The following is a 17554-nucleotide window of genomic DNA, read 5'->3' on the forward strand; positions in this document are numbered from 1 at the left end:
TTGGGAAAATAGAATTAGCACTTGAAAGGTAAAATAAGAACAAAATTAGAAAGAAAAAAAAAAAGAAAAAAAAGAGAGGCCATAAATTAATGTTTCCTTCTAAAAGTAGTTAAACTATTAAAGGTGCTACTTTCTTCATGATCATCAGATTCATTAGTAGTAGACAACTCAGTGATCCCACTATTTGATGATGAAACTGCTGCAACTCCATTCAAATGTTCCCTGGCCATAAAATCGTAAAAGAGTACTGGCTTCTTCTTTTCTGAAGTGGTTATTGTTGTAATAGCTCCTCTGTTTCTGCTATTGAAGACCTCATTATGTGTTGTCATATTCTCGTCCTGATCATTTTTATTGCCTCTTCTCTTCAAGAATATGCGACAGATAACCCAGTTTCCCTGCAGCAGCAGATTTACAACTTTATTGTCGAGCATAATTTTATGTGCTCGTGTTTGACCGAATAAACAGTTAAAGAATAAAAAAATAAAAAAAAAAAGAAAAAAAGAAAAAAGAAGAAGAGAGATTTCTGATAAACAAGCTAAGGAGCGAAAGAATACGCTCTCATAATAGTTACACTTTATGTGATTAATTATTGCGACTTCTAATGCATTTTTTATAGTTTAAAATATATAAATTTCATTTCAAAAAAAAAAAAAAAAAAATTTGTTTGAATATATACAAAAAGTAAATAAAGAAAGTTCTATATATATCAATAATTTTAGAGATCAAAAAGAAAAGAAGTAACTAGTGGTGAACCTACTCTTGTCCAAAAGGAAAACCTCTTCGTCAAAAATATACAGTTTATAAATAGGTCAACTTTTTTTTTTAATTTTTTTATAGGTATATGTACTAGTATATGTTAAATCCTCTTAAAAGATGGTATAAATTATATTTTGATTTTCGTTCATGAAAATTTTGACTAGGCCTCGTGGGCAAAAAAAAAAAAAAAGGAACCATTTTCCATTTTCAGGATTTGAAGGGAAAAACTATGTGAGCCTACTTACAATAACCAAAATTTGAAATGAAGTTTACCTGGATTGGGTAGTTGTTGGTTTGAAGGGTACTAGATTCAAGATTATTAGCAAGACGATACTCATGCATAATCCAATTTGTCCTGCAACCATTTGGAGATTTCCCTTTATAGAAGACTAGAGTTTTCTTCAATCCTACCAATTGTTGCTGTTGTTGACCCCTACAACTCACTATTTGCTTGTCAATTCCAGTTGCCTTCCAATATCCTGAGTTTGTTGCTCTATTGGACCTCTTCCCATTTGGATATTTCACCTCTCTAGTGCTAAAGAAGTATTTTTCTTGCTCTAAATCACCTGAACTCAAATTCAAAAATACAACTTTAGTCACCCTTATCATCTATATATGGAAACAGCACATAAAGCTCCTCTGTGTCTACCCTGTATCTGTATATGGAAATTCATTTGTTAAAAATTACTAACTTGCTTATTATATGAATTTCTAAAGATAAATATAAGGTTTGAACCAAAATTATTGATTTCTGCTTAATCCGCTTCTTATAATCTAGCTCCGCCGGCCAGTGGCGGAGCCAGAATTTCCATCAAGGATGTTCATACTTTTAGGCGAGCTCGGTTAGAACTCGCGCCTTTAAGGACAGTTTGCACACCCTTGGCCGCTAAGCTATCTTCCTCTTCTTTGCCAAGGGTGTTGAGCACTCAGTATATATCCAAACTATCTATATTTACCTGTCCAAGTTTGACATGACATGCTAATTTACAAACTCTGCTCAAAATCATTAATTCAATAATTACAAAAAAAAAAAAAGAGGTTTCGGTCCAGCGGTAGGGAACATTTTTATCCCTAGTGAATTACCGGACACAAATTTAAATTACCAATAATAATAAAAAAAGACAGTCCGGTGCACTTCAAGATCCTAGGAAGGGCCATATCCCAAGCGATATGATATAGGTTGTCAGAAACAACTTTATTGTTACTTCAAATTAGCTTCCCTTCCATATGGAATCGAGCTTAAAAAAATAGTTTCACTTCACTCAGCAAGTAATTGTAACGTTTTTGTGAAATGAACACATTTATTTGGTCTTTGAGATAATTAATATTTTGGCATATAGCCAAAGTACTTTGAGCCTACCTGGCAAATCCCAAGGATCATACTTGTGAACTTCCACCTCAGGGATGATTGATGCTGGCAAGGGGAAAGAAAAGACCTTACGCTTCAAATATTGTACCACAAGCTCTTCATCAGTTGGACGAAACCTAAATCCTGGTGGCAATCTCAGTACACCATTCTTCACAAAATTATTCTTCTCCATAATACAAAATTTAAGGAAAAAACAATATTTATGTACTTAATATTGTGTCATTTGTAACTTGTAGAATATAAGTTGTTAAATAGACAAAAGGGAAGGAAGAGAAGAAGAAAGACAAGAACAAGAAGAATATGATAGACAGAAAGAAGAGGAAAAGTGTGGTACGTTTAAGGGAAAGTGTGGATTCTTTTATAGTCACAGGGATGTTGAAGATTTTAGAATCTTAGAATTTAGAAAGATAAGGGAGTAGAATACGGACGAGCTATTTTGCGTAAAATAGACTCAATCTCATTTGCTTTGACCCCTCTTGTTTTGTTTTTAATAAAACATAAAATCAAAAGAATAAAAAAAGGTAAAAACAAAAAGTCTGTTTGGAGAAGGCGGAGGATATGAGTCTATGAGTCCTGGATTTTAGAATAGCTCGCTCAGTCGGATGTTTCCGTTGATCTTGACTTTACAAGTTATCGACACTTCTGTCTTTCCATACAGATTAAGGAAATATCCTGACTTGAAATAGCGGTATTCTAAGATACCGCTATACTTCCCTTTAAGCAAGTCGATAATCCTCATATTGGATCAATGATTGGCCTTTTAAAGGACTCCTGAGCTTATTGGATTTGAATAAATTATACATACATATTAAGTAAATTTTAAGACACAGATAAAAGGTCTGAATCAAAGATAATGCGTTTTGCCGAACCCGTAGATGGACTTGTTAACTCCGCGGCTAAGAAGGGGGTGTTGTTTAGGTACGGAATTTATCTATACTTGGTGTTTGTTAGAAATTAAATAAACTGAGGAAAATAGTCATATTTGCTCGTACTGTTCAAAATTACTTAATTTTATCTTTGTTACAATTTTGGTCCATACACACTTACTCTTGACGTTAGCAAATTGTGGACTCACGACTATAGATTCTTCGAAAATAAAAGCTCGGAGTTATCCCTCAATTTTTTACTATGTTGTAAAATTATCTTCAAGTAGTGTTAATATTTATGAGGAAAAAATATAAAACATTTTTTTTCTAACAACGAGGGTAATAGTAGACCGAAAATTTAACAAAAGGGAAAGTTGCTCGATTTGGAATAGTGTGAGACCGAATTTAGTCTTATTTGCAATAATTTAATTGAACTTTTACAAATTAAATGGAGAATAAAAATTATTTATGAATTTGATATGACCACTAAGAGAATGTCTTTGTTTCCCCGTGAAAAGATTTGAGTTACGTATATACAATAAGGAATTCACATTTAAATTGAGATTAGTTGTTTGTGACATTTGTTTTGGTGCTAATCTTAGCTGTCAAAACCACAACTGAACCTCTTCGTCCTTAAACTAAAACAAATTTTCTTCAAGTGTTGTCTTCTAGGCATTTATTAAATGTCTAGTGTTAATTACTCCATATATTCACTTTTCCTTGTCACATTTTGCTTCTCGAGAAGCAAAACGTGACAGGTAAAAATAAACAGAGGAAGTATAAAGCAATAGTTTATATGTTTTTCGCGCATGTAATTTTTATTTGAAAAATGAAAGAACTGATATCGAAATTCAGACTAAAGTTTGTATATTTATGTTCTTATTTTGAAATTCTTTCGGGGGGAAAAGGAGTAATGTGTAATTGTTTTCTTATCTTTTCCTTTAATTTTTTCTTTTTCGTTTCTAGTTTTCTTCAAATTGTATAACAATGTTGTCATTTTCCCATTATTTTGGTGAAAGTAGATATTGTCTTGTTCAATTAATGTGGTATAGTTTGATTGAATACAACATTAAAGAAATAATGAAAGATTTTTGAATTTATGATTTTAAACCTACCATTTGATTTTCTTTTTTCCTATAAAGACATGCCATAAAAATTAAAATAAAAAGTTCAAAAATTAAATTATTTCTAATTATATAAAATGTCTTTTTCAAAACAGATAAATAAATAAATAGTACTCTCTTCGTTTCAATTTATGTGACAATCTTTTTTAGTCAATCCCAGAATAGTACTCTCTTCGCTTTAAACTTCCTATTTTATTCTTGATGAGATAATTTATAATTACATAAATATTAATAGCTATTTTAAATCACTAATTTTAGTTTTTTTTTTTTAATTACTAACTCCATACCTACTCAGATATTATTACAGAAATTGAGAGTAAGAAATTGCAGGCTGAAATTACTGGACGGTGGGAGGACTTAAAAAGCTTTAAATTGGGTAACTTGTGGACCAAAAAGGTAAGGAAGTTTGGTTAATGTGAATGAAATTAAAAATTAGGCTGAACGTAACGGTGAAGTCACCTTATGTCACACGTAACGGCTGGGTCTCACCATGTACCTTGCCCTTAATTACTTGTACTTCAAACTAAGGTGCATTCATATACGTCTAACTTTTTGAAAAGTATAGATTTACTAACTCGATTAATTTAGATTTTGGTCACGTATGATCCATTAAGGAAAATTGTTTCTCACCGAAATAATTTTTATTAACACCAGATACCATTGATTAAAGATGAATGGTTTTCACCATATTCCGTGGTATAAGTTTTTGTTTCAACATCATTTTGTTGGAATTTTTATTTTTTTTTAAATGTAAATTCCAGAATGAAGTACTAGGAGATAGTAGGTTCGAATCCTAATTATAATACTGGGGGTGAGTACATCTGCTTCAATTTGTAAGTAGGATTACTTGGTACTTGTTCTCGTACACTAATTAGGTTGGCCAATGAATTAATTAGCCTTTGCACACTAGTAAAAGAAAAGGAATTGCAATTCAATTGGACAAGAAAAATTTAATTTACTTAAATTAGAGATGTTCAACTATTTTTACACCCACTTGATTATATTAATTTCGATCTTCAAGTAACTTTGTTTGAGGTGTTGCTGTGATTTGTCTATAATTTAAGAATTAGTTTTATTTTTGTTTTCTACTCCTGCAATCATGGTAAACAAACAAAAGGAAAGAACATCCTTTGACATTGAAGAAGTTGCGGGATTCAAGCATAGGCCGACTTAAAAATTCTAACATGTAATTAAAAAGTAGTACTTAAAATATTACACTGCAAATTCGAACCTATAACTTAAGTCACATTTGAACTACATTTGTCATTAGATTATAAGCTTCTCTTATGTGAATTTTTTTATCAACTTATGTAGTATATTCATTTGAACCCTTTTTAACTATGTAACTCCGAACCCGGGTCATTCAACTAAGGAATAATAATATATCTACAACAAAGAATTGCCTATGAGAATGGCCGGAAATGATAGTTTAATAAAAGCCAAATTTTGTTGATAGAAAGAAGAGGTGAAATGGTTGGCATCTAAGGGATGCCTAAACAACTTTGCGGTAGAGCAGTAAATACTCTTTTATCCTTAAGTAGAGGTCTTATATTTAAACCCTAAGAATGAATTGTCTTTGACAAAGAGCGCTTTAAATCCATAGTAAGATTTCCGGTACAAATTCGGATTAATCAAGCTTCAAAGTAGGTACCGACAAAAAAATGGGACGAGGAAGGTATAAAATGGGTTGGGAGCGGTGATGCAGCATGCTTGTGGTGTCCAACTCACCATAATGTCAATATCACTGAGATTGGATGTTCACCTTAGACATCCCTAACGGAGGAGAGGGGTATATTTGAGCTTTTGAGTAACGGCGGAATATTTTTATGCAGAAAATATAACGGATGGTAAAATTAATTCACATAATTAAAAGCCAAATTTGTTTCTTTTCCCAAAAATAAAGAGCGTAGAATGTGAATGAGACAAGTTGGGCTGAATATTATTTATTAGATTAATAATAAATTTCTATAAAAGAAGCACTTGGCATGTCGAAAAACGAAAGTAGAAAAAAGGGAAAAAAGACAAGACGTTTACGAAACATGTATTTACTAGAGGTAGCAAAATCGTGTCCAGTCGCAGAGAAACAAAAAGTGGGAGAGTTGTAGCAGCCAGCAACAACAACAAACAACTTGCTCATTCAATTCATTAATTGTGCCAAAAGATTCTTGTGATTTTTGGGATTGAATTGTATTTATCCGTCTTTCTCTATCATCTCCATCTTTATTATCTATGTATGTATAGGGACCATTGACAAAAATAGATTGAAGGCAACATGTGACGTGTCGGTTTTTAATTCTAACTATATACACACACACATCCATATATACACGCATGTTTAGTTCAAATGTATTACTTTCTTAGTTTAATTTTCCGTGATTCTATTTGACTGAGCTTAAAGTTTAAGAAAGAAATAAGAAGTTTTGACACTTAGGGGTTATTTGGTTGCTGATTAGAGTTATGCAGATATTAGTAATGCATGATTTATAGTTATGTAGGGTTTAGTTATCCATGTATTAATTATTCCATCTCCAACCTTGCATAAAATAAATACATAAATTGACTCGTAACTGCTACCTTGTTTAATTATGTCAATGTAGCCGAACACCGTACTTGATGTGCTAATCTTATACAAAGCAACTAAAAAGCTACCAAACGTTGTATATTAGTTATGCTAGTTTAATTACACGAATAAGTCTCCTAACCAGCAACCAAACGAGCCCTTAATCCCTTATGGTCTTAAACATGTAAAATTATGTGTGGCTATAGTATTTTTGAGGTTTATAATTTTAAATATGTCATAACATTTGTTCCGCTATAAAAAAATTTCATTAAGAATAAATGAGAAGTTTAAATTAAACTATTTTAAATTTAAATAGGATACTCTTTATGAAATAAACTAAAAGGGTGAGGAAGTATTACAAACAAATATATTGTGGAAGAAATAAATTCTGCACCCATTCACTTAAAATAAAAAATCAATGGCTGTGTCTTAAAAACATTGCAGGTACAGTTGATAAGGGGTGGGGATGTGCACCTCATTAATCTTTTCTTCATACTGACCCTTTTGAGTTGTCAAGAGTTGGAAATACCAAAAATTTCAATATATCATCAAATCAACCATTCTAATCTCATTTGGATATAATGAATACTTTTAATTTATTGCATCCAAGTACCTATCAACTTCCATTATTTCTTAGTGCTCTTCACTTTGCCTTTCTCAGTCATTCATTCATTATTGCAGAAATGATCATTAGGCAACTTAATTAAATTGAATTGGGATGCAAACAGAGGCAAAATAAAAGAAAGCAAACACTAAAACCAACTACTATAAATAGGGAAATAAAGTTTGGCCCGTCTCTCCTATCCCCACCAAGCTCCTTCACCACACCCTTTCACCTCTCATTAATTATACGTATTAGTCTCAATAAGCTGTAACAACTACTTGTTCGAATTGAAGTTGATGTATATAATAAAAGAGGTGACATATTTTATACGGTTAAATTATCTACGCAATACACGTTTGAGAACACGCGCAAGAGTTTTTCTAAGGAGTTGGAAAGTGTCTAATAGAAACACTTTATAATATATTCAGGTGTTCAATTGAAACAAACCGTAGTTCAACCATCTAAATGAAATTATCCAATTTTAAGATTTTTCTTATGTATTCCACCATTAAATAATATAGAAGATACTATGCCCTAGCCACTTTAATTTCAAGTAGTGTGAAGTATGGTAATAGTTGTTTTTATGAGACGTACCAAAATTGCTGGAGACAATGAACTTAACTGAAAAAGGTGGGAGCTAAATATCTACTAATAACTTCAGTCAATCCAACAAAATTGAATTGACGATTCGATTAAGACGTCTTCGTCAAGGAATGGATACAAAAAAAAAAAAAAAAAAAAAAAAAAAAAAATGACCATATTTACATCCTTTAATTGACTTACTAGCCATTTGTTGCTCACGGATTGGCATTAGATATTGCGTTTTCAAAATGATTTAATGATAGGTATTTTTTTTTATTGAGATATTAGTGTAAATCAACCTATTATAACTGATTACTTACCATGTTTAAAAGTTATCAGATCATACGTAATATGTACGCAATAATTTGTGTAAGCGATGTATGCGTATCATTCCAATTCAACATATAAATGGTTTTGAATTTAAAACAATTGATTTTTCCACGAAGCAATGTCAAATGAAACCTTTTATATAAGAGTATATCCGTTGTATACTATCTCACAGAAACATTTTTTTTCTTTAAATACAATTTTTTGTACGCTTTTAAATATTTTTATCTATAGAAAACCATGATTTGTTCTTTTATTAAAAATAAGCACCGATATCTAAAGCTTTTAGATATGTAGAGTTGAAACCAAAAAATTAAATGATCTGACAATGGTATTCCATATTCTTTCCAAATAAAGATCAGGATCATTCATCACTCCGTTGAGGGTGGAAAAGAGGGTCGGGGTGTGATAAATTCGCCATTTCGTAATAGGGGGTTCACTAAGCATTTTTGTTACCATTTAGTGATTGATATTTATTTTGGGGCTCGAATAACAACTTTGGTCAAGTTGTCAGAATCTATTTATCTTGGAAATTGTTTTTCGTAAGAGCATTTCTGGAGAGCAGTAGTTAGTGTTTGACTAATCAATTTTAAAAAACACTTTGTCAATATTAGAGAAATAATTTGTGAATGAACAAGGTTCCAGAAGTGCTTCTGAAAGAAAATCATTTTTTTAGCTTGTGGAAAATATCTTCTGTTACCATTCAAAAATACTTATTTTTTCCTTTCTAAAAACTGGCCAAACATCTCAATTTTCTATAATAAGCACACACTTCTCTCTCTCTCTATATATACATATATAGACACGCGCGTGCGCACACACTTGACCAAACAAGCTATAATTCAGATTTGTGTCTAAGATAAAATAACTTCTACCAAAAACGACTTTGATTCATTTTCAGAATTTGAAAACGAAACTTCTCGTATAGAATGGGAATACTTATCAAGATTACTAAGGATTGAGTAGGGGAAGAGGAAAGAAGTGTGGGGAAGGTGGGGTGGGGGGAGGGTCCTAGATGCCTTAAAACTGATGGGGTACCCATTGTCCACATTTGAATAAGGATGATAGCTTACGAAAAGACCCACTTCAAGTGATGTCCCCTTGAGAGATTTCCTCAAATCTTCGTTTGTCTCACTATTATTGATCACAATGCCAAGTTTAGGAGATATCGTCAAGCTTCGTCTCACTTAAAATGAATCTTCTCCTGCCGTACTACAATTATTTTTCATACAAATAAATATGTTGGTCCACTAATAGGATAAATTGAACTTGAACACCATTTTCTTTTCTTGTCAAAAAAGTTAACAAAAAATAGCAAAAATTACATGAAGTCCTTCTGTTACAAGTTGCTCAATCTCTATACAATAAATTTTGTTATTTAGTTTGACATGTCCCACTCACTCATTATACGATCAAGATCATCAATTTCCTTACATCTCCCATTTCAAATAAAAGTGACAAGTTTATTTCTAATTGATGAAAAACATGTTGAAGTTTGTCAGTTACGTTGCATGCGCTATAGTGAATTACCAAAAATATACTAGGGACCAGTTGATATTTTAATTAGACAGGGACTTAAGTCTCATATATTGACAATTGAAGAAGCTCGATTATATTGCGTAGGGAGAAGGTAACTTAGACTAATTTACGTCTCATAAAATTAAACTGAATGTATTCAAATCAAATTTTACAAGGAGAAAAAATTGAAGAAAATTAGAAGAAGAACAAAGAAGAGCAAAATAAATCTGTCATTGTTTTTACAGTATAGTAGTTGCAAAATATGGGATTCTGATCCCACCAAAGGTCATTACTTTTTTTTCTTTTTCTTTTCTTTATATATTAGATTGTCCACTCCTCAAATATTTTCAAAAGAATAAAGACATATCAACAAGTAAAAAGCAAGAAGAAAAAGGATATACAAACGAGAAGATCATAACCCCACAAGCAAATGACCTCAGCTCTTTTTCCTTTCTTCTACTAAATCTTCGGTATCTGTTTTGAGGCTTGACTAATTTAAATTCATACTGAAAAATCTCATTTTGAAGATAAAATACTCCCAAACAAGATGACTCTAATTTTAGAATTTAAACTCAGAACTTCTCATTACAGATGAAAAAATACTTATCACTCATCATAATCTCGGTGCTACACAATTCAGCTCACTTGTGCAAGAGCATGTGGAAAGGAAATGGCAAATAATTTCGTAAGCTGAATTGCGGCTATGTTTTTCTTTTCTCTTTTGCTGTCACTTTTGATTCTTTATATATTTTTTATTATCTTTAGTGTTGTGGTTGAGAGTCAAAGTAGGAGTTTGCGTGTAGGTGTTGAAGAGGGTTTCAAGGAGAAAGAAATCAAGAAACGTGATCTTTTGAGTTGCAATTATTATCTCTTTTTTGGAATATATATGTTGTCCACTTAAACGTGTCTCCAAGCACTTGTAGACACTAACATACTTCTCCCTAAAAACACATCCATTCCCGGTGTGAATTCAGAATTTATGTTTTATAGATTTAACTTTTATGAGTTTTAATATTAAAATCATTATATTTTTAAAGTTATAAATTTATATATATTATTTATCATAATTTTAATAATTTTTTATACATATATTTTACGCATAAAAGTATTGAAATAAGATGAACTCGGAAAGAATATATACTCTACCTCCGCCTCCATCCTCCTTGATATCCAATTTCCGCTCGTAGCGCTATTGGTTTATTAGAAAGAGTACTGAATATTGTTTATCTATTAAATTATCTGATGATGTGCATATTTTATTTACTTGATTATGGTTTAACGTGCCTTTTCATGTGTGGGTTAAGTTCTTTTTTCCTAAACCAAACATATAGATATATTTTGGAAGCTACCTTGTGGCAAAAGCAAAATGTCAATAAGGTTTATATTTGCACTCATTTTGGAAGCTACCTTGTGGCAATAATTTAAGCAAAAAAAACTACACAGAGTACAAAGCATAATGATGTTGAACAAGAAATAAGGTTTATATTTGCACTTAATTATTTCTGCAGTTCTCTTCATTCCATCATTACTCTAATAGTTAGATTCCAACTTTCCAATGCAAACTACATTAACATGATGATTCATGACTATCATTTCTATGTTAAATTATTTACTCATAAGCTAATATTTGACTTTCTTAAAAGCTATCTTCTATTGTTTTGGCCAAGTTTTTAAGATTTACTTATTTGAAGAATATTTTTTTGGTCAAAATTTAAAAAAGATTTTTTGGACAATAGTAGTTTATGTTTGACTAATCAAATTTGTGCTTGGCCAGAGTTTAGTTTCAAAAGTGTTTATCGGGAAAAGCTATTTTTTTAACATCTGCTACTACTAAAAACAATACTTCTTTTTTCTAAAAGCTTGTTCAAACACCTCAACTCTCACATTTTTTGAAGAAAATAAGTACGGGTGCTTCTCAAAAGTCTGGCCAAGTAGGCTGTTCCATACCATAACTGAGTATCCAGCATTTCAAAGCATTTACTATTAGTTTGGCCTCTCAAATTATCCCTATCTCGTGCCTTACTCAAAATTACATATAGCAATAAAGTAAAATATACATTCTTTGTACATTTGCGTATAGAAGTTAGCAAGTAGTTACTTAAACTAGATTTATGTAACCATATATATATATATATATATATATATATATATATATATATATATATATATATATATACATACACGTTTATATGCTTAAGTAAACTAATATTTTAGGAGAGTTTTCTAGAAGATATAGAAATTCAAAAATGGTAATGAAACTAAAAGTTGACCACGTATTTCTTAATTCATTATTATTTTGGATAGATACTCTGCCTTTTGAGATTATATCTCGATTCATGGAACATTAGAAGCTACTTCTCTTCTTTTCAAGAGTCAGAGATAAATATCTTCTGCCTTTGACAAATAAAATGATTTAATAAATAAAGAATAAGGTGACTGGGACCTTTCTTCATTTATAGGTAACGTACCAAAAATTTGAGAGCAAGACGTAAGAAAGCTGCTATGAAGACTATATACAGGCTTAGGTGATTTGAGTATCAAAACGGAGAACAGATTTCTTACAAGAATATTTGTTCGTACATGCGAACCATAATGTCATATATGTTTGACGTCACACTTTCGCAAGTTTTTTTTTTTTTAAGAGCTAGATTAGGAATATAAAAATTATTTATTATGTATCAACGGTTACGTTCACATGGAAGAAGAAAATGGGAACTCTTAGTCTGGCTTTGGGAATCAAATGGTTTATACACAGTTCAAAATTGAGGAGTGTAAGCAGCCAATAGCTTGACGATTGGGAGTTGGGCCTAAGCCGTTATAAGCGAGTGTAAAAGTCTACGAACCACGCGTCACAAAAGGGGATTTGCTGTGAAATTTGGGGATCTAAAGATACAAAATTACATTTGCGTAGTCATATTTTAAATTACACCCTGCATAGCCATTTTTTCACAATATATAACATTATACAACTATATACAACTTTATACATCTAGAGTAAATAATGTATCAACCTTGTATAAAAGTGTATAATAATGTATAGAGTGTATAATAATGTATAAAAGGTGTTTATATCGAAGAAAATTCAATTATATACAACAATATACAATATTTTTTCAATTGTAGTGAGGGTACAAATATACAACAGACTTTTGAAGCGAGGGTACAAATTGGGCCATTACGGATAATTTTACAAACATAAACTATTTCGGGTAATTATTTTTTCTAAATAGTCATAGAGAGTTATTTTCCCGTGAAACTCACATAAGGCAAATTCCACATAAAAATAAGAGGAAAAAGTTAGGAGCCATATAGTGAGAGTTTATGATGATTCAACTATTAATATGCCTTCTAAGTTGAGGCCCGACGGGACAATAACGTGATCCAAAAGGATCGGATCAAATCGGATAATACCTTAATAATTAAGCCTGAATCCGTTATAAATTAAATGGTTTTTTTTTTTTTTTTTTTTTTTTTTTTTGACAAAATTAGCCACTCGGCCAAAATATTTAACAGCTGGTTGGTCCAACTATTTCAATTTTCATTTGGTAGCCAAAAAGATATTAGAAACATTATCTAATGAAACCCAAACATACGGTATCAGTACTCTATCTCGCCCACAAAATTCCTCTTTCACCATCTGTCTTCCATTTATGCCAGACAAAAATATATTATCAAAAATTAGACTCACCAACCCATAAATCAGCATCATCCACCCCCAAACTCTACCCACTAACCCTAAAAGGTTAAAGATCTAAAAGAAAAAAAGAAAGCAAGAGTGACAATGTCAGTGAGAGAAAGATTATACAATTTATATCTAAAAGATATATTAATTATTCACTTTATATTATAAGTGGTATATGCATTGCATGTTTGCATTATATCCGATATATACAAATTGTACAAATATCGAATGTTTGTAAATAATGCATATGTGTTATATACAATGTACATACACTTTTCATAGAATATATATATATTTATATATATACAAATGGAATACATTTTTGTCAGTACACACCGTGGCCGTTGTAATCCTTCACGCCCATATTTCTGTATAATTTGTGTAAAATAAATGTATAAACAACGTATATTCAGTGTATAATATATACACAACTAATTATACACATAATACAGTTATTGTACACTAATTACACAATGTATAAATGATGGAGCACCGAAGAACCGACAAACTTGGCCTGGAAAAATATTTTCTCCGACAATGACCGTGTTTTCCTCTATCTCTCATCTTCTCTTAAAATTCTTCTAGAAAAAGTATTATGTAATACCAAATTTGAAAATGAACAACAAGCGAAGCAGGCATCAACCACCATCATACTTTGGCGGAAATTATCTAGAAAAAGGTAGGGATTTTTGCATATAAGTGAAAGGGAAGAGATCGTGAAAAAAATGCTAGGAGAAAGAAGGTGGCGTGTTGACGTTTGCTACAATGGAAGAGAAGAGAAAATGTAGGGAGTGTGCAGTGGTGATCGCTGGTGGATGAGATTTTAAAATTTGGTTATAACTTGTTAAATAAATTGGGGTTAAGTGTATTTGGGGTCAAATGTTACAAAGTTTCGCCTGTAAAATCTATAGCAGACACATTATGTTATTTTCCCTAAAAATTGGCATCCCTAATTCCATAAACACCCAATTATATTGACATGTCTAGCCATTTGTACCCGGTTAAAAATTCAAATCATTTTTCTTATTTTTTTGAGTTGATCGGTTTTGGATGGAGTTAACTTCTCAGCTAACTCAACTGTCAAGCTTAATATGCAACCTGTATGAGATAAATTTGAAGAATGATGAAGCAAGAAACAAATAAGACATGTGTGATTGAATGTTCTTGTTAGCATTGCAAGACTCCTTGAACAGCTATTCAGAATGGGGCTTGCAATACAAAATACCTTCCACAGAGGAGTAATTGCACATTTAAGAAACAATCACATATATGTTAGTTTGTATAAATCAGAACACCATAATCTCGTCATACTGGACCTATTCATAACTGTGGCAGATTTCCTAAATGGTTGAGATTGTACCATTCTTGATGCTCAAAACACAACTAAAAATGCAGTAAGATCCAGCATCAAGATATTCAATGAACACCAATCAATCATCTGCAGTATAATCCAACATCAAAATAGCAAATGAATATCAATCACTCATCTATGCCTCGATCCCAAATATTTATGCCTTATCCAAGAACTCGGCTAATCATTTCTGAAGGACCTTCAGAATGACATATACATCATATATCTTGGATCACGTAAAAAATCTTAGTTCCTCTTTATTGTGATAAATTATTATCTTGCATGCTCATTTTACTTCGCTCAGCAAACATACAGAGATCAAGCATGCCACAACAACAATTGTCGAATTCCACAATTACATAAGCATTGTCAGGCACCTGAATATCGAAAAGAGAAGTAGTTAAAACCATGCTACACAAACCTATTCTAACAAAACCATGTTTAATTTCACGTGTTTATTCTGCTTTATATCCCTCAAAAACTTATCGATTAGCCAGTCATCAACACTAAACTACTTAATAGTGATCATGCTTGTTATTTTTCCTCATATTTGAGTATAATGATCTATTATGTCTGACATGTTCCAAAACTAATTTAGTTACTATGGCAAAGGAGATATAAGCAGGTGCCGTCAATAAGTCGGGAAGATTAGTCTCGTGTTTCTCCTTAAGTTGAACCTCTGTCCATGCATTAATATACTACAGAGTTGTTCAATCAATACTTCTGGTGTTATATGAATTTGTTCTGATTTTTCTCCGGTTTAGCTAGCTCAACAGATCAAGCATTTAGAGATGAAGTGAAATTGATAAAAAGGAAGTTTTACAATTATGAATATTACTCAAGTTAGATCCTTTCTATGTTTCAAATAGATGGCTTCAACTCAGACCTCAAATTCAAGTAAGGTTGATTTAGTAATCCTCGAAACATTATTTCCATGTAAGTAAATTACTCGTCCATCATATACTTCCTACTTGTGATTCAAATCCATTGTTCTAGAAGCCATAACTCAAAAAGGATTTGCTCCAATGGAAAGCCTCATAAGATCAATGAAATGACAGTGTGTGGGAATAGGAATGGCTTCTGAAATTCCCTTTAGCTCTACGGATGACTAACAAGGCAGGATCCAAGCGGTAGATGTCCCAATGACGTCAACTCAAGGAAGATTCGAGGGGCTTTCAGCACTTGACGGTAAGGAGCAGCATTATTGACCTAGGAGCAGCATCAAGTCATTAGCATTTGTGACTACAATGGAAGCACAAATTGTTGACTCAATTTTACCTTGATAAGGAATGGAAATCGATGTTTTCGAAGTGCCCCCCATCTTCACTTTTCCTATAGATCCTCCTTTAACTGTCTATCAGTTTTGCAACTAGTGGCATTTATCTGTACTCTAGCCCAACTTGTACCAGCATATCAGATCTCCTTTTGGCAGCATTTATGACCTGACTTCATATTGTAAAACCATTTCACAGGAAGATAGAGAAGGGAAAAGAGTGTAGGTTTCATAGTAGAAAGCATTGGACAAAGACACTACATAAGCATTTCAATGTCACCAGAAAATACATACAAAATTGTGCTATTGACACTCCGAATCATGCAATATGGAAGTGTCTATTTTTAAAGCTACTATTTTCTAATTCCTTTAGAATAAAAGGTTAGTACAATATCAGTAAAATGCAGATTAAGAAAAACAATTGGTACACATTTTTTGACTTTCTGATGAATTTCGACAGTAGTAAAAGAAGTGAATGTCCTTGTTTATTTGCTGAACAAGAAATCAACAAAATTACATAGAATAATTAAGTAATTCTAACAAACTAATTTGGAGCACGATTTTAGTGTATATAGTTCACCTCCGTGGATTCAAGATCCAGTAGAAACCACAATCATAGAGTAGTAGAAATGCAAGATATGTGAAAGAAACTGTAGTAGCTTTATCACCCTTACATAAAGGCAGAGCGATTGCAGCATTTGGATGCGCCATCTTTGGGCATTAATTCTGATCCACGGCCTTCACTTATGACGTTTTTATGGCAATTTAACCATAGAAGCTATATGAAGAAGCTCAATGCTCTCGATCACTAACGGACCCTGGAAAGCCAAGAAGACATTATGATTATTGCTGAAAACCCTAAAATATATAGATCACATCAAATTATTTTTAGTTTTGGGAAGTATACACAACACATTACAGAAAACTGACACATTACATAAAACTGTCCTTATAAAATGGATTTGGGATCACAAATGCTATTTCCAAACAATGTCGCTTTACTATTTCCTAGTTAAGACCGATGTCTCAAGATGAGATCATTCAAAGCAAATTCAGCTTCAAAGGCAACAAAAAAAATTTGCCCAATAAGACTAATCAATAACTGAAGAGTTAGTTTGTGCTCTTGTAACAATCCTGTTTCCTCTAAATGTCATCAAAGGTTAAATAGATACTTAGAAGGAACCACAACAAAAGCTCACAATGAGAACTTATATATGACTTAGCAAGTTCTGCATATTTTCTTTTTTCTTCTTTCGTTCTTTTTTGTTAGAGTTCTCTTCGAAAAATGGAGGTATATTTTGAATATCCTAATCACAACATAGATTCTTATCATCTATCACTTGTCTGGTAAGAGCAGGTAGAGCCATTTGGAAAGCCCATAGAAATAACAATGCCCAATGCACGTCTTGCACTTCCAAAACACTTAATATTTCATTTTCCATGAATTTTTTTTTTTCCAGCCTGTTTTCCCAACAGCCAATTATATGGTTAATTTGTTTGTCACCTAATTCATTTTAACTCACAATTCTAAGAAAATTTATA

General features: G+C 31.9%; 1 protein-coding gene and 1 long non-coding RNA gene across 2 annotated transcripts; both read right to left on the minus strand.

Moving 5' to 3' along the window:
- LOC132032611 (NAC domain-containing protein 83-like) lies at positions 1-2478 on the minus strand. Its single transcript, XM_059422260.1, has 3 exons — positions 2117-2478; positions 1030-1322; positions 1-395 (listed from the first exon to the last, which is right to left on the minus strand). Exons 1-3 carry the CDS (start codon positions 2295-2297, stop codon positions 87-89), a joined length of 783 nt encoding a protein of 260 aa, XP_059278243.1. The 5' UTR covers positions 2298-2478; the 3' UTR covers positions 1-86.
- A 12134-nt stretch (positions 2479-14612) lies between these two features.
- On the minus strand, positions 14613-16829 carry LOC132035130 (uncharacterized). The gene is made up of 3 exons (XR_009409173.1): positions 16687-16829; positions 16018-16185; positions 14613-15948 (listed from the first exon to the last, which is right to left on the minus strand). It is a non-coding gene; the product is annotated as an uncharacterized LOC132035130 (long non-coding RNA).
- Between the last annotated feature and the right edge of the window lie 725 nt (positions 16830-17554).

This window comes from Lycium ferocissimum, chromosome 10, assembly GCF_029784015.1.
Source record: "Lycium ferocissimum isolate CSIRO_LF1 chromosome 10, AGI_CSIRO_Lferr_CH_V1, whole genome shotgun sequence".
Taxonomy (NCBI): Eukaryota; Viridiplantae; Streptophyta; class Magnoliopsida; order Solanales; family Solanaceae; genus Lycium; species Lycium ferocissimum.